Genomic DNA, 22,343 nt, shown 5'->3' on the forward strand with positions numbered 1-22,343 from the left:
AACACATCACCCACCTATTCAACTGTACTTTTGACCTCAGTGTGTGTCTCTACACCTTGGGACATTTTGCTACATAAAAAGGCATTACATAGTTACGAGCTATTGTCAAAAACAAAAGTAGGTATAATCACTGATTTACTTTCTCCCTAAGATTCAGGGATACAGAGGTTAACTGTAGGGCTTAATTACTACCCTAGCCAAGACTGGCTAACTTAAAACATCAAGGGATGAAACTAGAACCTTACAGTCCAGCATAGCTCTGTGCCATGTTTGCGACATTAGCAATCAGCTACACAGCATATTTTGATCATCAAATTAAAAGTCAGTGTTAGGAATAGTTTTCTACTTTTTACTTCAGTGCCAAGGTTGAGTATTTGTAGGTAAAGTGACTAAATCATTCACCCCTTCCCCTTTACTCTTGGCCAAAGAACAATGTTAGAGTAATTCAGAGGGCCATTGTACCCAACCTTCCCGAGTCTAAATTGTGCCAGGAGGATATCCAAGGAGCACTTAAAATGCAACAAGTGAATATGGTAAAAATACGAGACACATCTTTCTTCATTCACCATCTCCAAGTTGATCATCTGCAGCTGTGTTCATTTATTGAAGCTTTGGTTGGTGATGACCTTAGAATTGCTCAGATCACATTGCATTTCTGTTGCTGTTTTCTACTTTCACAAACCAATAGTTAGGTGAACCTATGCAATGTAGTGAAATGATGTCTGAAATTATTGTTAACGGATTATTATATAAGGGTTCCTTCCAATCCCTGTTAATTATTATTTGACGAAGTAGCAGAGAGGGGACATATTTTCATATTCAGCATCTTGCTGAGACTCCCTGCAATAGTAATGCTTAACCCTTTCACTGAAAGATAGGTCAGGATGACATTGGCCTGGAATTGTCTGTTTCACTGCATTTTTCAGAACTATACAGGATTTAACAAATGAAGTGGATTTAATTCTGGAATAATGCTTGCAGAGTAAAAATGTAGTCAATAGCAAGTTGACAAAGTGAATAGTCAGGTGTTAGTCCTGCCTCTCTCTTATATAATTGAGGGGGATTGACACTGTTCTCTGCAGCAAAGATTAAGAGTCCAGGCGGCTGTGCTGCCTACCCAGTGCCAGGGTTTGGGATATCTGCTCAGGGCTGGACAGGAACTTACAATGGAAGGGGAGGATCCAGTAGTCGTGGTCCATGTAGGTGCCACTGACATAGGCAGGCCAAGGAATGAGGTTTTGCATAGACATTATCAGGAGCTAGGCATCAGATTAAGCAGAACCTCAAAGGTAATAATCTCTGGATTATTACCTGAGCCGCAAGCAAATTGACAAAGGGCAAATAAGATTAGAGAGATGAATGCATGGCTCAAAGATTTGTATGGGAGAAGTGGGTTCCGGTTCGCGGGGTGCTGGCACCAGTATTGGGGAAAGTGTCATCTGTACCACTGGGACGGTCCATTCCTGAACTATGCTGGGACCAGTGTTCTAGCAAGCCACATAACAAGGGAAGTAGAGGGTTTTAAGCTAACTAGTGGGGGCAAGGGATCAAATTTGGGAAGATATGGTATTACAAAGAATAAAGGCAAGGCAAGAGAGAAAGGTATTAATATGGGAAATGATAAACAAACCATGACAGGAAGGATCAAAATACAAATCGAAGGGTAAATCAGCAGCTAAGGATAGAGGATGAAAAAAGAATAAAAAGACAAAACTTAAGGCTCTGTGTCTGAATGCAAGTAGCTTGAAACAAAATAGATGAACTGATAGTACAAATAGAGATAAATAAGTACAATCTGATAGAAATTACAGAGACATGGCTGCAGGATAACAGATTGAGATCTGAATATTGAAGGGCATTTGTCATTTAAGAAGGGTAGAAAGCTTGAAAAAGGTGGAGAGGTGGCTTTATTAATTAAAGATGATATTAGCACAATGGAGAGAGAGATGACCTAAGTTCAGGAAACCAGGATAGTGGTTTGGGTAGAGATGAGGAAATGATCATATTATAATTGTATTTTACATTCAGTTTGAGAGAGAGAAGAGGGGTCTAAGACTAGTATATTAAACTTGAATAAAGGCAATTATGAGGGCATGAAAGCACGGCTAGCAAAAGTGAATTGGCAATTCAGGTTAAGGGATAGGTCAATAGTGAAACAGTGGCAAAAATTTAAGGGGATATTTCAGAATGCACAGAATAGATACATTCCAACGAGAAAGAAAAATTCCAAGGGGAGCACCTGACATCCATGGCTAACTAAAAAAGTTAAAGACAGTACCAAACTTAAAGAAAAAGCATATAACTGCACGAAGATGGGTGACATGTCAGAAGATTGGACAGAACATTAAAAAAAAGCAAAGAATAACTAAAAGATTAATAAGGGGGTAAAAATGTAAGTACAAGAGAAAGCTAGCTAGAAATATAAAGACAGATAGTAAGAGTTTCTATAGATACTTAAAAAAGAGTTAAGAACATTGGGACCCGCCCACCCTTCAAGGGCAAAATTCTGCCCATAGAAACAGATAGTAAGAGATTCTATAGATATTTTAAAAAGAAAAGAGCTAACAAGGTGAATGTTGGTCCTATAGAAAGTGAGTTTGGGGAATTAATAATGGAAAATAAGGAGATGGCAAATTAACTGGTATTTTGCATTAATCTTCACCACAGAGGTGACAAGTAACATCCCAAAAATAGCTGCAAATCAGGAATTCGACAGGAGAGAGGAACTCAAGAAAAAGATCACAATCATCAGAGACCTGGTACTTAGCAAATTGTTAGAGCTGCAGGCTGTCAAGTTCCCAGTGTTTAATAGGCAACTATCCATTTACTGAATCAGGCAGCAGAAGACACTCTGCGAACCATAACTGTTTCATTGTTAAACTATAATAGTATACAAATACCAATTTCCACTCTTCCCTTCTAGATCCTCCCCCTGTCCAGAAGCAAACACAGCCACTGAGGGAAAGCCAGGTCTTAAGTACAGGTTTCAATGAGCATCATCTGCTCTCAATTCACTCTGAAGCTTGTCCTGGTTTACTCTTAAAGGGACCTGAATTTCTAACATTGTCACCCAGGTCCTGACAGACTTCATCCTCGAGGCTTAGAAGAAGCGGCTAGTGAATTAGTTGATGTGTTGGTTTTAATTTTCCAAAATTCACTAGATGCAGGGAATATTATATTAGATTAGCTATTTCCCAATATAACTCCTTTATTCAAAAAGGGCGGGAGACAGAAAGCAAGAAACTACAGGCTAGTTAGCTTATCAGTCATTGGAAAAATGTTAGAAGTAACTATTAAAGACGTCATAGCAGGGCCCTTAAAAAAAATTCAAGGTAACCAGGCAGAGTCAACCAGGTTTTATGAGCAGTAAATCATGTTTAACCTATTTATAGGAGTTCTTTGAGGAAGTAACATCCGCTGTGGGTAAGGAGGAACTGGTGGATGTACTTGTACTTGGATTTCAAGAAGACATTTGATAAGGTGCCATATCAAAGATTATTGTGGGAAATAAAAGCTCATGGTGCAGGGGGTAAGGATTGAAGATTGGCTAGCTAACAGGAAACAAAGAGTAGGCGTAAATGGATCTTTTTCTGGTTGGCAAGATATAATGAGTGGTGTGCCACAGGGATCAGTGCTGGGGCCTCAACTTTTTACATTTTATATCAATGATTTGGATGAAGGACAGAAGGTATGGTAGCTAAATTTGATGATAATACAAAGATAGGTAGGAACGTAAGCTGTGAAGAGAACCTTCAGAGGTCACAAAGGGGTGTAGATAGGTTAAGTGAGTGGACAAAGATCTGGCAAATGGATTACAATGTGGGAAAGTGTGAAATTGTCCATTTTTGCAGGAAGAATAAAAAAAACATACTCCCTAAATGGTGAGAGATTGCAAAGCACTGAGGTGTAGAGGGATTTGGGTGTCCTAGCGCATGAATCACAAAAAGTTAGTATGCAGGTACAGCAAGTAATTAGGAAAACTAATAGAATGTTATCATTTATTGTGAGAAGAATTGAATACAAAATGGAAAGGTTATGCTTCAGTTATACAGGGCATTGGTGAGACCACATCTGGAGTACTGCAAACAGTATTGGTCTCCATATTTAAGGAAGGATGTAAATGCTTTGGAAGCAGTTCAGAGAAGGCTTACTAGACTAATACCTGGAAGGGGTGGGTTGTCTTATGAAGGAAGATTGGATAGTCTAGGCTTGTATCTGCTGGAGTTTGGAAGAGTAAGAGGTGACTTCATTGAAACTTTTTAAGATCCTGAAGGATCTTGACAGGGTGGATGTGGAAAAGTTGTTTCCTGTTATGGGAGAATCTAGAACAAGGGGGTCACTGTTTAAAAATAAAGGATTGCCCATTTAGGGCAGAGATGAAGAGAATTTTTTTCTCTCAGAGGGTGGTGAGTCTTTGGAACTCTCTTCCTCAAAAGGCAGTGAAAGAGTCCTTGAACATTTTTCAGGCAGAGCTAGAGAGATTCCTGATAAACAAAGGGGTGAAAGGTTATTAGGGGTAGGTGGGAATGTGGAGTTGAGTTTGCAATCAAATCAGCCATGATCTTATTGAATGCTGGAATAAGCTCAAGGGCCCGAGTGACCTACTTCTGCTCCTAATTTGTATGTTTGTAATTTCAGGGACTAAGTGGTTAATATGCTCGCCTGAAATTTCTCTCCTCACTATTTTAATGAGAATGTTTACCTGTTTAATATAGATAGGCCAATGCCCCTTCTAAAATAGAAGAGGGGAAATTCAGCTAAGTATGTTGCACATTCACAAACCCGTATTCCACATTGTAATTTCTGTGCTTAGGTTTTTACAGAAATAATTTAAACCAAGTTCTCTTACCTGTTGGAATTCCTTACTATTGCTCTTTGCATCCACTCCATCAAGATTTACAAAACAGATCTAGAGAAAACAAAAAACTGAATTCAGCTCAAGAACATTCATGATCAAAGTTTGACAAGGACTTTCCAGCCATCAGGCCAGCTAATTACAGCAAAGCTTTTCAATCAGAGCTGAGCTGTGAGTGGGTAGAGGATGACAAGTCTGAGCTTACTGCAGCTGTAATGAGATGGCTGTGGGGACGTGGGAGGAAATCGACCAACTAAGTCACCAAAATTGACATTCCGAAAGTGAACTATGTGCAAAGTTACAGAAATGATTTGTTTCGCTAATTCAAGCTGTCTGGCGCATGGACTTGAACTGCCCCTATGGCAAGTGTAGCTCTGTGCTGGGAGCACAAATGCAATATCACCCCTGTGTAGACAGAGCAGAAGAGTGTTAGCTTCCAGAAATTATGGCAGGGCTTTGCAATATACTCTGATCAACTGCAGTCATCACACCACCAAAATCATATTTTTTTTTAATATATTATGGTGTTTTACTTGGACCTGGTATACTTGGTTCCCACTTTCCCCCCCTCTGACATGACATACTTAGTCTGTTCAACATTGGGAGCTTGCAGGGAAGGACAGGAATGATTCCAAGCATAATATGCATGAACCATGAGAGAGGATTTGAGAAGCTTATGCTCTATAGTCTGGAAACAATCGTTGAATCATGGACTGAAACAATGCAGAAGGGGCCCATGATGTCAGCTCTTTGAACAAGCTATCCAATTTGTCCCACTTCCCTGTCCTTTCCCCTGCAAATTTTTCCCCATTCAAGTTTTTATACAATTCCCTTTTGAAAGTTATTATTGAATCAGCTTCTATCATTGTTTCGACATTGTGATAGAGGCGACACTCAAAAAGCACTTCCCTGGTAGGAAAGTGATTTGGGACACCCTAAGGTCATGAAAGGCGCTACATAAAATATTAGATATAAACTAATCTGGCAGAAGAAAGAGCAAAGTAGGCAGCATGGGAGAGAAATTAAGCACTAAGTGTAAGGTAGTAAGGAGTTAGAAAGGTTGAATGTGGTTATATAGAACAAGATAGTAAAACCAGGAAAATAAATCAGGCTCTCCGTCATGGCAAAAATCCTGGAAGTGGCTAGAAATTTGAAGTCCCGCCCTCGAACATGGCATTTCCTATTTTTGTGAGGGTGGGACTGAAGGTGGGCCAGGGTTCACATATGTCTGATTCATGGATGAAGCTGGCCATTTAAATTACCAGTTACTTCCACTGAGGTAGGATTTTGGTAGACTAGGAGTGTGAAACCCAAAGTGTGCAGATTAGCCCAGAGAACTGGAGGTCTAATTTTGGTGGATTCATTTGGATAGCCAGGGTACACCTTTGGAGAGGTAAGGTACCCCTTTGTATATGGTTCTAGGGCACTTTTCAGAGTGGATGGTTACAAGTAAACATAATTGCTTGTAAAAATTACACTCATAAATTCATTGGAATTGTTGAAGCTATCAAGGAAGCTGCAAAAGAACTGTTGACCTGTCAAAGAACTGACAAGGAACTGCCAAATCTTTCAAAGAGTTGTCAAGCTGTCAAAGAACTGTCAAGCTATCAAGGAACTGTCAAAGCTATCCAAGAACTGTCAAGCTGTAAAACAACTATCAAGGAACTGTCAAAGGACTGTCAAGGAACTGTCAAGCTGTCAATGAGCTGTCAAAGAGTACTAGGTGAGTTGGCATCGAGTGGGTAAGCGCAAAGTGTGATGGGTGGGGGGCATGTGTTGGCATGAGTTGGCACTTTTGACATGGGGGCTATAAAGGGCCTTGGGGATGTGTGGGGCATAAGGAGTATGAGGGACCATCAGGATATGTAAGGAGTATGAGGGACCATCAGGATATGGATGGGGGCATGGGTTGGCATAAGGAATATGAGGGACTATGGGGGATAGCAGGGGCATGAAGTAGCATTGGATTTCATGGATGTGGCATGGGCAGTGTGTGTGTGTGTGTGTGTGTGTGTGTGTGTGTGGCGGGGGCGGGGGGGGGGGGGGGAGCGGGTGAGGGCTGGTTCTTGATTTCATACTTAAAAAAAATAAAATAAAGGGCTGGAGCGTAGATATAGATCTTCTGCCAGATCTGCCTCTGCACATGATAGCCCTCTTTACTCGTTCTGGGGGTAGCCGACCCAGATTCCAATCCAGCCTGCATCCTCCACCACCACCGCCCCCACACCCACCCCAACTGCCGGCGGCCATTTTTAAAGTTTGGGTTCATGGGGCCAGGTTTTCTCCGTCTCTGCTCACCCGACCCGGGGAGCAAAAACCTGGGCCAAGGGGTGTGTACCAAACGTGGCTTTGCTTGCACTGCACCTATCTCCAAAACAAATTTTAAAAATCACATTCAAATACACCACACATCAATGGAGTCAGTTGGAACTCACCCACAGAAAGAGTCCAGAGGTAGGGATGTAGTAGAGTGCATTTCCAAGTTGATTTGCACCTTTTCCCCATAGAATGCTCATGCCAGGAGCTAATGCCAATGTGCTAATAGAGCTGTATCAGGGTAATGTGCGCAGCCTTTTGTAGAAGGGTTCAACATAGATTTGCTAGAATGTTACTGGAGATGACAGAATTTGATCTATGAGGGGAAACATGGGAAATTATGGCTTTTTTGCTCCAGAACTGAGAAGGTTAAGAGGTGGTTTGATAGAAGCCTTCACATTTATGAAGGCTTGTGTTAAAGTAAATAGTGATAGATTGTATAGTCTTGCTGACTAATGGAAATAAATAATCGAGTTGCTGCTACAGTTTCAGTGAGCTGCCTTTCAGCAGCACCATTTATGACCGATCCTCTGCAGGCATCCTTAGTTATATAATTCTGTGGGCCCTCAGGAGAGTTCCTGCCTGCGTTGAGGAACCTGCCTTGGGGCTGGTGGGAAATTGATGCAGGTCTTGGGTGCCTGCTTCAGTGGAGCATGGCTTTTGGCCTGAGTCATATGAAGAATATGCTTGTGTTATTTTTTAATTTCAAATCTTTTTGGCAGAAGTACGGCTGATCACCCCGTGAATTGCTTTTCCCCCTCCCCCATCGCAGCAATTTGGGTGGCCACACCACACTAACATTAGTGGTTACGATGACTGTAGGACAGGAAATAAATCTTTTTAAATTCAGTGATCATTCACGTTTCCTGGGATACATCTGCCCACACTTGGACAGTGGTACTAAATGTTCACTCTCACTACAACACAAAACCTGCATAACTTTAGAAGAAAAGCAGTCCCATAAATGTTAAGGACATTCAACATATTGCTAGTCCCACAGTGGGAGAACTAGCAAAATAGAAAGATGTGCTTGGGTGGGCTGAATAACATTTTCTTGTACTTAACTTTTTTTTTAACAGATATTGCAATCCACTTTCACGTTTGGTGTGTAATGAAACTATGGCAAAAATACTCACACTGTAGCAGTGCATGAAACTTAGATTTTGATGTAGAAGTTGACCTTTGAAGCCTCAAAAACTCGCTCCTAAAGTGGGGGTTGACTTGTACAGCGAATATAAAAGTGGGTTGTTGCCATTTTGAAATGTCATCAGTATCTGACGCAAAGAGCGGGCGTCTTCACAGCACAACCTGTATCGCCTGCTTGATTCCATGCGCCCAGCTATAAGGTACCAATAAATGAAACATCCATTCATGGGGTGAAAAATTGAGGCTGACTACGAATGCTAGTATAGCACGTCATGTCTGAAAAGGGGGGTCAACTTATACACCGAGTATACAGAAAAGCATGATTTTTCAGCTTGGAAAAATCGGGTCATCTTATATGCTGGGTCGACTTAAATGCCATGATTTACTATAAATAGTACAAGAATGAACATGTTAGGTTAAGTGAATATACCTGGGACTATGTACAATAAATTACGTGACCCTGATTTTGACCATTTATCCTAGACTAGCAGGTAATGATGCATTAAATCTTGTTTAATTATTTTCAGTTCACCTATTTACTGGACTGTTGGGCTCAATGAGTCCATTCAGTGCACACGCTATAATTTAGCACCTTGGTCCCATCTTAATTACTTTGCATTTATCAAATCTCAGTTTGAATTATTTTGAATTTAGTGGCATTGCTTCTTGTAATTTCCTTTCCATCCATGTTTATACATTTTATCTGTGTTACTTGTGGTTCAGTTAATAGCACTCTTGCCACTGAGTCACAAGTTTCCAGATTTACATTCTACTCCAGGGCTTAAACACAAAACTCAAAGTTGGCAGTACTGAAGGAGTGCTGCACTTTTGGAGGCGCTGTCTTTTGGAAGAGTCATTAAATCGGGGCCCTATCTGCCTGCACGGGTGTATGTAAAAGATGCAATGGCACTATTTTGAATAAGAGCAGGGGAGTTATCTCCAGTGCCCTGGCCAATATTTATCACTCAATCAACATCATAAAAACAGATTATCTGTTCATTATCACATTCCTGTTTGTGAAAGACTGTTGCATGCCACATTTCCTCCCTTACAACAGTGACTACACTTCAAAAGTACTTTTAGCTGTTTTGGACTTTTGAGACATCCAGTGGTCATGAAAAGTGCTTTATAAATGCAAGTCTTTCTTTATCTTCCAACTTCCTTTCAACACCATTATTTATAAATTACAATGGTCAAAGACTAAAATAAAAACACCTAATTTGGATACACAAATACTTCATATACCTATTAAAATCTTTGTGTGCTTCTGGCTTAATTTGAATAAGTGCCCTTTGCCTCCATTTCCAATTCCATTTTAGATTGTTCAAATTGCTCTGAATTATTAAAAAAAAACATTTGTACATCTTCCTATTAAAAAAATGCATTTTTAAAATTCATTCATGGGATGTGGGCTTTGCTGGCTGGGCCAGCATTTATTGCCCATCCCTGGTGGCTCTTGAGAGGTGGTGGTGAGCTTCCTTCTTGAACTGTTGCAGTCCATGTGGTGTAGGTACACCCACAGTGCTGTTAGGAAGGGAGTTCCAGGGTTTTCATCCAGTGACAGTGAAGGAACGGCGATATATTTCCAAGTCAGGATGGTGATTGACTTGGAGGAGAACTTCCAGATGGTGGTATTCCCATCTATCTGCTGCCTTTGTCCTTCAAGATGATAGTGGTCATGGGTTTGGAAAGTACTGTCTAAGGAGCCTTGGTGAATTCCTGCAGTGCATCTTGTAGATGGTACACACTGCTAGGGTGCATTGGTGGTGGAAGGAGTGATTATTTGTGGATGTGGTGCCAATCAAGCAGGCAGCTTTGTCCTGGATGGTGTCAAGCTTCTTGAGTGTTATGGGATCTGCTCTCATCCAAGTGGGGAGTATCCCATCACACTCCTGACTTGTGCATTGTAGATGGTGACAGGCTTTGGGGAGTCAGGAGGTGAATTACCTATCTCAGGATTCCTAGCCTCTGACCTGCTCTTGCAGCCACAGTATTTATATGGCTAGTCCAATTCAGTTTCTGGTCAATTGTAACCCCAAGGATGTTGATAGTGGGGTATTCAGTGATGGTAATACATTGAACGTCAAGGGGCGATAGTTAGATTCTCACTTGTTGGAGATGATTATTGCCTGGTACTTGTGTAGCACGAATGTTACTTGCCACTTGTCATCCCAAGCCTAGATATTGTTCAGGTCTTGCTGCATTTGGACATGGACTGCTACTGTGAGGAGTTACGAATAGTGCTGAACATTGTGCAATCATCAGCGAACATCCCCACTTCTGACCTTATGATGGAATAAAGGTCATCGATGAAGCAGCTGAAGATGGTTGTGCTTAGGACATTACCTTGAGGAACTCCTGTAGTGATGGCCTGGAGCTGAATGGCTGACCTCCAACAACCACAAGCATCTTCCTTTATGTTAGCTATGACCCCAACCAGTGAAGAGTTTTCCCCCGATTCCCATTGATTCCAGTTTTGCTAGGGCTCCTTGATACCAGACTTGGTCAAGAGCTGTCTTGGTGTCAAAGGCGGTCACTCTCACCTAACCTCAGGAGTTCAGCTCTTTTGTCCATGTTTGAACCAAGGCTGTAATGAGGTCAGGAGCTGAGTGACCGTTTCTTGATGTCAGGTGGAGTGAATTGAATTGGCTGAAGCTGGCATCTGTGATGCTGGAGGCCTATGGAGGAGGCCGAGATGAATCATCCACTTGGAACTTCTGGCTGAAGGTTGTTGCAAATGCTTTAGCCTTATCTTTTGCACTGATGTGCTGGGCTCCTCCATTATTGAGGATGGGGAGCTTAGATCTGATCCGCTGGTTGTGGGATCGCTTAGCTCTGTCTATCACTTGCTGCTTATGCTGTTTGGCACGCAAGTAGTCCTGAGTTATAGCTTCATCAGGTTGATACCTCATTTTTAGATATGCCTGGTACTGCTCCTGGCATGCCCTCCTGCATTCTTCATTGAACTAAGGCTTGATGGTAATGATAGAGTGGGGGATATGCTGGGCCATGGGGTTACAGGTCCGAGTACAATTCTGCTGCTGATGATGGCCCACAGTGCCTCATGGATGCCCAGTCTCGAGTTGCTAGATCTGTTCGAACTCTATCCCATTTAACATGGTGGTAGTGCCACATAACATGATGGAGGATATCCTCAGTGTGAAGACGGGAGTTCATCTCCACAACGACTGTGAGATGGTCACTCCTAACAATACAGCCATGAACAGATGCATCTGTGGCAGGCAGGTTGAAGAGGATGAGGTCAAGTATGTTTTTCCCTCTTGTTGGTTCCTTCACCACCTGGCACAGACCCAGTCTAGTGGCTATGTCATTTAGGACTCAGCCAGCTCAGTCAGTAGTGGTGCTACCATGCCACTCTTGGTGTTGGACATTGAAGTCCCCTACCCAGAGTACATTCTATGCCCTTGCCAACATCAGCGCTTCCTACAAGTGGTGTTCAACATGGAGGAGCACTGATTCATCAGCTGAGGGAGGACGGTACATGGTAAACAGCAGGAGGTTTCCTTGCCCATGTTTGACCTGATGCCATGAGACTTCATGGGGACTTATAGAAAATCCAGCTGATTAGGTTGCCTGACAGGACCTAATGCAATCAAACCCAGGAAAAGCTTGCCCCCCAGCTCTGGTGTTAACATTAACAGATTTGTGTCCGTCTGTGTAAATGTGATGGTGCACCCCTAGGGTAAAAGAATTTCCCCTTATTTGCTTTTGACGTACATGGGGAAACAGCAAAGTACCTAGTCAGATGGAAAAGAAAACTTGGACATGACTTTAATCTGTTGATCTTGCCAATCACAGAGACGGTGCAATGAGATGAGTACGCGCCACAGGAATTAAGCTGCGTTAACTTCTGAGGAGTTTGAGAAGTCTAATAAAATGCTACCTTTCTTTGACAAACATGACCAGACAAATATTAACCTTGGAGAACCTTGGTTATGTTAGGGGACTGGTACGCCACAGGCCTGGAATAATGATCCAGAGTCATGAGTTCAAATCCCACCATGGCAGTCAGGGAATTTAAATTTGATAACTTAAACAAATCTGACTTCAAAAGCTAAGAAACTACTGTATTATTGTAAAATCTGATCGGGTTCACTAATGCCCTTGAGGGAAGGAAATTTGCCATCCTTGCCCAGCATGGCCTAAACGTGGCTTAAAATCCACAGATCCGTGGTTGACTCTTAACTGCCCTCTGAAATGATGCAGCAAGCTATTCAGTTTCACTTAAGCTCATCACCACCTTCAAGGGAAATTAGGGATGGGTAATAAATGTTGGCCTTGCTAGTGACCCCCACATCCTGAGAACAAATAAATTAATTTGGATTGGGAACACTTTCAGTGTAAAAACAGTACGTTGTCATGCATGTGAATAACTACGGGATCCATGGAAAATAGGATAGAAAGTGGGATGGAAGGGGGGGATAAAACCACAGATAAATGCATATAAAAGTAAATGGATAAAAAATAAACATGATGTAGAAAAAAAAGGGGATAAAAAAGGGGGTGAGGATGGAGGAGTTAATGGGATAGCAGAATGTGATCATAGCACAACAAGGGTAGCATTGTGTGAAAGAACACCATGGAACAAGTAACAAATGGCCCTGTTCTTGTTCTGCGATGATCACATTCTGCTTTCTTACATTTTTGCCACCATCAGCACCCTTTTTAGCGCTAACCACTACCACTAGCATTCCTTTTGTCCTTTAGTTCATAACATCTTTGTCAATCCCTCCTTTGTCCCCACCTATTGCTGGCCTTCTATCCAGCTCCACCTGTTCCAACCCCTTAAACAGTATAAATTTCATCACATTTCTAATTCTCTTCAGCACTGAAGAAGGGCCATATGGGCTTGTAACATTAACTCTGTTTCTCTCCCCACAGATGCTGCTAGACCAGCTGAATTTTTCCAGCATTTTGGGTTTTTGTTTCAGATTTCCAGCATCTGCAGTGTTTTGCTTTTATTTTTGACCCAGGCTAATGCTATGGGAACATGGGTTCAAATCCCACCAGCTGGTGGAATTTGAATTCAATTAATAAATATGAAAGATAAAGCTAGTTTCAATAATGGTGACCACAAAATCATCTTCAAATGGTACAAAAAAACAATCTGGTCCACTAATGTCCTTTAGCGAAGGAAATTTGCCATCCTTACCTCATCTGGCCTAGATGTGACCCCAGATCCACAATGTAATTTACTCTTTACAACCCTCTGAAATGGCCTCGCAAGCCATTCAGTCAAGGGCAATTAGGGATGGGCAATAAATGCTGGCCCTGCCACCTAAGCCCAAATCTCATGAAACAATAAAAAAAAATCTATTGGATACTACTCTACACTTAAATGATGTAAAGCTATAGATGTGATCAAGATATATCAGGTCTGCGTAGCTTGAAGCATACAGGTATGTTAATAAGGAAATTTTATCCCAGAAAGATATAAAAAGTGTTAGATTTTAGAAGTAATTTGGATTTGAATGATCTGAATCCTCAGATCTCAGAACTGTAATGTTTTGAGTCCTTAGCCTCAACTGCTGCATGTATGAATGCTTGACACCAATATTTCAAGAATCTAACTGATTTTGAGCAAATCTTATCAAAAATCTTATCAAAAATAAGATTTATCTTCAAATATTTAGATATTAAATTTTCAAACTAATTTCAGTATTTTGTTAGGTCATGTGTACATTGCTCCTTGAAACTTTTTTTTTAATGCCCCTGAAATTTTGTTTTCCAACTTCATACTCCTCTCTGACAGCTGGACAACCCCAGATCAATGGCCTGCAACAGTCTCAACTTCAAACTACCTGCCTGCAGCCTGATAACCATGGATCAGCCACCTCCAGGTGCCTCAACCAGTCTGACTGTGTATGTTTCTAAGCACCTCCTGTGACTTCAACTCATGATCCCTGTTATTCAGGCATCTAAAGGATCTAATCAAAAGAGGCAAGACTCCACAATACTTGGATTAATTTTGTGTTGCTTTTTTTGTTTGGATCGCCTTTGGGATTGATGAGGAGACCTGATGCCCACATCAGTGCCATCTATTATCCTCTGCACCCAAGTATCTAGATACCCAGTAAAGGTTCTGTGCGCTCTAAAGTTAATACTTGCTTGCCACAGATTAAATGAAGGTGTTGCATTCTGCAAACACTGCTGTCTATGGCAGTTTAATGATCTTGACATCTACAGGAAGAACTTTCTCTTGATCTTTCTTTCTCCCTTTCCTTTCCTTCCTCATGGGAGGTGTAAGCACGATGTGCTGAACTCTTCAAATGCAATATTTGGACCTGCCTGGTTAATTTCACAATCTAAACTCATCTGGAGCACAATTCTGTATCCCCATGAAACCAAGATTTTGTATCTCCATGAAACCAGGATTATGATATTGATTATTTTGAAATTTCAGTTCAAGTTAAATGAGCATCCATTTCTCTCAAGGCCAGTAGTTTTATAGCAGCAAGGGACATTTTGAGAAATAAACAGCTATTTTCGGTCCTTGAACCAGGTTCTCAACCATCATCCAAGAATATTTTTAGATAGAAGAGGTGTTGCTGAAGTCTTGGTATCAATCAGACCTAAATCCTCAGAGAGATCTGTCAGCAGTTCATCAGTTTCTTACCATCTGGCTGAGCCTCCAGATGCGGGTGGCATTTGTTGTGCTCAGATGTGCTGATGCAGAGAGCTGCTTAATGAAGCTTTAAAATAAAAACCTGTGCACTTACATTGTGCCAATCTCTTAGCTGATGCAGCTGTGACAGGCGCAGTAACAGCTTGGGCAAGGAAACTTGATAGCTTTTAAGAAAAAGGTTGGGGGAGAAACTAAGATCAGGCCAATGTATAATACATCCTGAGCAATTATGTAAGAAAACGTGCTACCGCAATTATAAATTACAAGTCCAATTGATGCTGGAATTATAGATGGCCTTGCCTATGGATGAAGCATTTAAATGAAAATGAAAGTTCCTAGATTTATGGACATCATTTGAAGCAGCATTTTGAATTACAACCTTTTAATTATTCTGCCACACATTCCTTTTTTAATAATAGACACTGATTTCAATAAAAAATTAGCAACAGTATTAAAACAATTTAACAAGTTGAAATGACATTAATGGTAGAGCACAAAGGGCTACTGTGATAATAAAATTGCAGAGTATTATGACCGTGTCACGTAAAGCCTGTTCTTAATGGGTGGGCAGGAAGAATGAAATCAGTGTGTGATTAAAATCAACCAAATATTCAAGTTTCAAGAAATAAAAAAGGATTTGTTACATGAACTAGCTAGATAAATTGTTTATATCCATAGTCTTTTACTGTTAAGAACTTATTTCATCATGGAATTATTGACTTATCTAAAATTATGCTTGTCTGAATCCTGCACATGAGACACATTATTTTGCTTTTCTTCTCACCTCTGGACCCAACTACCTCAATCCCACCCATCACATTCCATTTGTCCATAGATAGTTGAGATCTGCAACTGCTGTGTTCCCCTTTCCTTTTTGCAATGATCACCTTTCCTAAAGATATGAAAGATAATTGGGGTATTTGTACAGGAGGACCATCCCTAATCCTTGGAAATTTGTACCCAGCGGTGATGATGTCTTCTGTGGCCTTAGCCATCGGCCTCTGTATCACAACCAACTCTCCCCTGTGGTTCTTTAGAATTAACATATGACAGTTTTTACATCCTAGTAATGGTGTTGACTAGCGTGCTGAATTAGATGAAGCTGGCCAGCAACCTATACAACACGGAATGAGGACTGAGTATGATGGAGTCAGTTCATCAAGAGAAATAAAGTTACCATTGCAACATGCACGGTGCACATGGGGGTGCAACTTAATCACGAAGTAGATCCAACCTGTCACTCTGGAATAATTTCAAGGAAACCCTCAATTTTGTGTGTGAGCCACAGCAGTTAGGTAATATGGAGTGAAGTACTCTCCAGCTTCCAGTGTCAAGAGGGCACTTAGAGAGATGGGACAAGAGGAGAGAGAGAGAGAGAGAGAGAGAGAAGTTCAGACTGCTTGAGATGAAGTACCTATAGCAGGTAAGCCAAGTGCTCTTTTGACCTGAAGGGGTATATAGCTAGGGAGTAAAGAGTGAGAGGGCACTTTCAAAGAAAAAAAAACTGCTATGAATAAATCACTTCCTTCTTTAACTTGATGCATTTCCTAAGTCTTCCAGGGCTGGCACACACATGGTGGCAAAATTACTGGAGGGTCAGCATTACATTTTCTTTTATTTATTCGTTTCACGGGATGTGGGCGTCATTGGCAAGGCCAGCATTTGTTGCCTATTCCAAATTGCTCTTGAACTAAATGGCTTGCTCGGCCATTTCAGAGGGCAGTTAAAAGTCAACCACTTTTCTGTGGGTCTGGAGCCACGTGTAGACCAGATCAGGTAACTGGCCACTGACTCACCCTTTCCAGTCCTGAGCCTCCATGAAAGCAGCGATTCTCCTGCTCTCCTCCATTGTGCCATAGATTTGAACAAGGAAAACTGCTGACCGTATATATAACTGCACAAAGCCGAATGGTGCTTACCACCTTTAAACGATGGTGAACCAGCAGCCATGAGATTCTCGTCTTCTGCTGACTTTATGTTGAAGGTAGGATGTAATTGCAAAAAAAGTTTTATGTTAACAAGCATGCAAATGAATTACAAGTATGAACCTGCTGCAGGCCAACGTAATGGTTGACATGTTGGAACACCCCTCTGAAGTTATCTCTGCGTCTCAACCTGCTGTCAGGAAATCAAAATTTCACAACCTGCCTAATTATGTTACCCTGCACGCCAAGTTTACCACTCTTATGGGCTCCATAAAATCCCTCCTCTACCTCCTGCCCACCCAATAAGTATGGTTTAACCAAGGTTTGATACAGGTTTAACATAAATTCACTGTTTTTCAATTCTATTGGTGCTTGGATTGATTTTCATATTTAATGCCCTCATTAACCCACGTCACTACATTGGTGATTTGTGTATTTGTACCTCCAGGGCCCTTTGCTCTTTTACATTATTTCATATGATGGTTACAGCACAGAATGAGGCCATTCAGCCCATTGCATCCATGCTGGAGAGGGGGCAAGATTTAAGGTCAGAATTTTGTGGAAGATCGAGTTGTAAAATGTCCCGAGTTGGCAGACCTGCCTCCTTTAAAAGAGCTCCAGCCCATCGTATTTTCATTCCGCCTGGGGGGAGGGGGGATGCGATGGGAGGGGTGGGATGTAGTGAGGTCCATCAGCTCTGGAAGCATTTCAGAGATGGTCACAGAGGCGGGCGAGTGCCAAGGCAAGCCTTCCAACCAGCCTGCCTTGGTTCTCTGGGACTTTGGTCCAGTTGCATTAAAGGCTGTTAGGCCCTCCAGCCCTTATCTCACACATGCCCTCACCCCCACCCACCTCCCATGTCCCCTCATACCCCCATGTTCCTTCCATGACCCCTGCATCCTCCATGTCCATATACCCAATATCCACCATGTCCATATACCCAATATCCACCTCACAACATTGAAATGCCATAGCATACAGAGCTACGGCCCAAGTGCTGGAAAATGGGATTAGAATAGAAAGGTGCTAGCTGGTTGGCATAGACACGATGGGCCAAAGGGCCTGTTTCTGTGCTGTATAACTCTATGACTCTATATAGAATCAATGAGCCATATAATAATGGCAACTGTTTGAAATGCTCATGAAGAAACCCCAAAACATTCAAGAAAATCTCCATTGAGAAAAACAGCTGTTGTAAATGTGTTAATCATACAGAGCCATTCATAGCATCAATAACAGAAGCTTTATCCCACTTCACACCTTTTAATTTTGTACTAATAAACATACATTGAAACACCACAAAGAAAGAACTTACTATAACTTCATAAAGTTGTCAATCAATCAGTGCTAACACTTTCCTTCAGCCTGTCTAAACCCCTGCTGAGCTGATTCCATTAGTGGGTCTTGGAGCTCAGCCAACAATTCATAATGATGCCATCTGGAGAAATATATTTTGGGTGTTTTGTCATAAACATTTCAAACACTTATCACTGTATTTTATGGCTTATTGGTTCTGTGCATAGTGCAAACTGGATGAATGCACGCATTATGGAAGGGTCATGGGGTAATGGAAAGCGTATGAGGGAGGAATGGAGGAAATGAGGGGGCATGGGTAAGACTTTTTGACTTGAGTCAAAGAGCTCCTGAAAGCAAACTGTGGTTCTTGACCTCTCTGAGAAACCTTGAACCACAAGTCCTCAAGAAGCTGGCTGGACTTCATGAAAATTGGGGGTGGAAGGCTAAAGATGCCTTCACAGAATCACAGTGCAGAAGAGGCCCTTCGGCCCATCGAGTCTGCACCGACATGTGAGAAACACCTGACCTACCTAATCCAATTTACCAGCACTTGGCCCATAGCCTTGAATGTTATGACGTGCCAAGTGCTCATCCAGGTACTTTTTAAAGGATGTGAGGCAACCCGCCTCCACCACCCTCTCAGGCAGTGCATTCCAGACCATCACCACCCTCTGGATAAAAAAGTGTTCCTCACATACCCCCTAAAACTCCTGCCCCTCACCCTGAACTTATGTCCCCTTGTGACTGATCCTTCAACTAAGGGGAACAGCTGCTCCCTATCCACCCTGTCCATTCCCCTCATGATCTTGTACACCTCGATCAGATCGCCCCTCAGTCTTCTCTGCTCCAACCAAAACAACCCAAGTCTATCCAACCTCTCTCCATAACTTAAATGTTTCATCCCAGGCAACATCCTGGTGAATCTCCTCTGCACCCCCTCCTTCCAATAATGTGGCGACCAGAACTGCACACAGTACTCCAGCTGTGGCCTCACCAAGGTTCTATACAACTCCAACATGGCCTCCCTACTTTTGTAATCTGTGCCTCGATTGATAAAGGCAAGTGTCCCATATGCCTTTTTAAACACCCCACTAACATGCCCCTCCGCCTTCAGAGATCTATGGACACACGCGCCAAGGTCCCTTTGTTCCTCAGAACTTCCTAGTGTCATGACATTCATTGAATACTTCCTTGTCAAATTACTCCTTCCAAAGTGCATCGCCTCACATTTTTCAGGGTTAAATTCCCTCTGCCACTTATCTGCCCATTTGACCATCCCGTCTATATCTTCCAAGCCCAAGACAGTCAACCTCACTGTTAACCACCCGGCCAATCTCTGTGTCATTCGCAAACTTATTAATCCTACCCCCCACATACTCATCTATGTCGTTTTTATAAATGACAAATAATAGGGGACCCAGCACAGATCCTTGTGGTACGCCACTGGACACAGGCTTCCAGTCACTAAAGCATCCTTCTGTCATCACTCTCTGTCTCCTACAACTAAGCCAATTTTGAATCCACCTCATCAAATTACCCTGTATCCCATGTGCATTTGCCTTCTTCATAAGTCTCCCGTGGGGGACCTTGTCAAAGATTTTGCTGAAATTCATATAAACTACATCAACTGCACTAACCGCATCTACACAACTGGTCACCTCCTCAAAAAAATCAAGTCACCCATTTCCTTTCCCCCATTACATCTGATCCCCTGGCATCACCTTTCACCTCCCCTCCTTGACCTACCAGCCACAATCCTATTTCTTTGGGAATGTCACGGTGAACATGCACATTCCCTTCCTTCCTGAAAATCCCACCCCATCCACCCACCTCCGCGACCTCCTCCCTCCCACTCCCAGGGTCTGTGTCTGCCTCTGAATCCCCACCCTCCCCGTCCCTTCTACGACTACCATCGATCACTCACCCTACAGCCTCACTCTGCCCTCAGTCATTCTCACCATTCCCTCATGCCACAATGGAGCCAGCCAGGTTGTGAGTGCAGGGTGCAGGCTTGCTACCTGCACCCTTATTCCGTGCTGGCGAAAAGTGGCAGAAATGAGAAAGGGGGCAGAACTTCCAGATTTAAGCCCCACATGACATTTTTAAAGGTCTCCAGAGTCAGCCTGACTCCGGGAGAATCCGGTCCTCATTTTCCAAGCAGTATATGACCTCTTTACTCTTCCTATCAAAATGCAGCACCTCACACTTGGCTACATTGAAATTAATTTACTAATTACATCTCCATTTTGCAAGTTTATTAATGTCTTCTTGTATTTTGTTACTTTCTTTCTTTGTATTAATTACACCCCCAAATTTGGTGCACAATGTTAATGCCAATTTTACATTTTATTCCAATTATGCTGCATTAATTATGCCCATTCCACTCATTATACTTTTAAAGATAACATTTTATTGAGCGTAATAATTGAGTGCCCATCCTCCATCTATCCGCCCAAGGCTGCAGCAGGGCAAGCTGCCAGGCACTGCTCCCTTCCCCCCACCCTCACCCCGCCCCCCTCATTCCTGACTTCTTCCTGCCAGCCTAAAAATTGTGCCAGGTGGTGAAGGGTTCTCAAAATTCCCACATTTTTCATATCATCAACAAGGATATGACTTTTGGACTTTTGTGGCAGAGGACCCAACTGCTGAGTTAAGTGTAGAACCCTGCAGCCCATGAAGGCCTGGGACTGGACATGGCCGGGCTTGTTGAGTGCGCTGTGGATTGTTGCCTATAACCAGACAACAAGCGGTGACAGAATACGCATTCTTCCCTTTAAAACAATCAACCCAGAGAAAGACTTCATCTTGCACGAAACTAAAGCCCATCAAAATCTTGCATAAATAATCGCTACTAACTGTTGAGGCAGGAAGGCCGCAATCAATGCAATTATGCGAACCTATTAATACTTCCACATATACAATGGCTTTCAGTTCAAGACTAGTTATGGGGACAGGAAGACAATGATAAACATCATGCGAGCCCATTAAAAACAATGAGACAACAATCACCTGAAGAAGCCCAAATCAGACAAAGAACTAACCTTGATTTGGTTTTAGATAAGAAATTTGAAAAAACAGTATAACTGGGCCACCAGTTACGAAGGTGAAGCTGACACAGAAGGGTGAGCAGTTTTTAGAGCAGTTGAAGCAGAGTTTAAGCAGTGTTATCCTAACGTTATAAGTTCATTTGTGATTCAATAAACCCAGTTCTTTTCTTGCACCAAAACCAGTTGTCTGCTGAGCTTTGTCACAACCCCCAAATAAGTCCAAGGTCCAAAACCCAGGGAGTAGGAGCGATTCGGACCGCTCAGAAGTCAGAGGTGAAGCTGACACACACCACCACCCCCTACAGTGGGGAGCGGCCCTTCCATTTATTTTCCATTTTAGGGCCTCAATTGAGGCGAGGGTGGGAGGGCCACCCTGGGTACCCTAGGTCTCACTTGCCTCCCATAAAATAACAGCCAGGTTTGGGGCAGAAGGATATAGGTGGCAGGCAGGCAGGACACCACCCGAATTTTAAGGGCTTTCCTGCCTGTAAACCCACTGACAGGGGGAGCCGTAAAATTCTGCCCATGGAGTAAAATAAGGAAATTTATTTTTAAAAAAAGTAAAGAATTCTGCTTGTGGAATAAAACTAAAACACAGTGGGGAGAATTTTCTCCCTATCGGGGGAGGGGGGGGGTTGTGCGGAGGTGGGGGGAGCAGGCCTGAACCTGATCAGGTCCGCGCCGCCATTTTGGGTGGGCGGGCCAATTAAAGCCCGCCCAGCATGACATGGACGTGTGTGCTCCCTGTGCAGGAGGGGGTTCCCGGTGTCCAGGCCTGCACTCTTTCACGCGCATCTCCCTGAGGCACAGAGGTGCCTCAGGAGATTAGTTTAAGGTTTAAAAATTTAGATAAAGGAAAGAAAATATTTTAAGACATGTCCCCTCATGTGACTGTCACATGAGCTGGGGCATGACAAGGAACATTAATGGAAAAATTTATTTAACTTATAAACCCTTCATGAAACCTCATCCTGCCTGTGGATGAGGTTCCGTAAAAAATGCAAAGGCCGCCTAGGCTATTTGCCTGCCCCGCCAACCTTAAGGCTGGATGGGCAGCTCAGTTTATTACTTTAATTGATATTTAAATGGCCTTAATAGGCCTTTGACAGTTC

The 22,343-nt window shown here is 42.5% G+C and overlaps 1 protein-coding gene across 1 annotated transcript in view; it reads right to left on the reverse strand.

Annotated features, from left to right (window-relative positions):
* The window catches only part of LOC121287201 (SPHK1 interactor, AKAP domain containing), a 145,239-nt gene that overhangs the window by 55,112 nt on the left and 67,784 nt on the right, over positions 1–22,343 (reverse strand). The window contains exon 4 of the mRNA XM_041204859.1: positions 4,850–4,909. Within this exon, the coding sequence (XP_041060793.1) occupies positions 4,850–4,909 (60 nt within the window). The remainder of the gene's footprint in view (positions 1–4,849; positions 4,910–22,343) is intronic.

The sequence above is a fragment of the Carcharodon carcharias genome, chromosome 2 (assembly GCF_017639515.1).
Source record: "Carcharodon carcharias isolate sCarCar2 chromosome 2, sCarCar2.pri, whole genome shotgun sequence".
NCBI lineage: Eukaryota > Metazoa > Chordata > Chondrichthyes > Lamniformes > Lamnidae > Carcharodon > Carcharodon carcharias.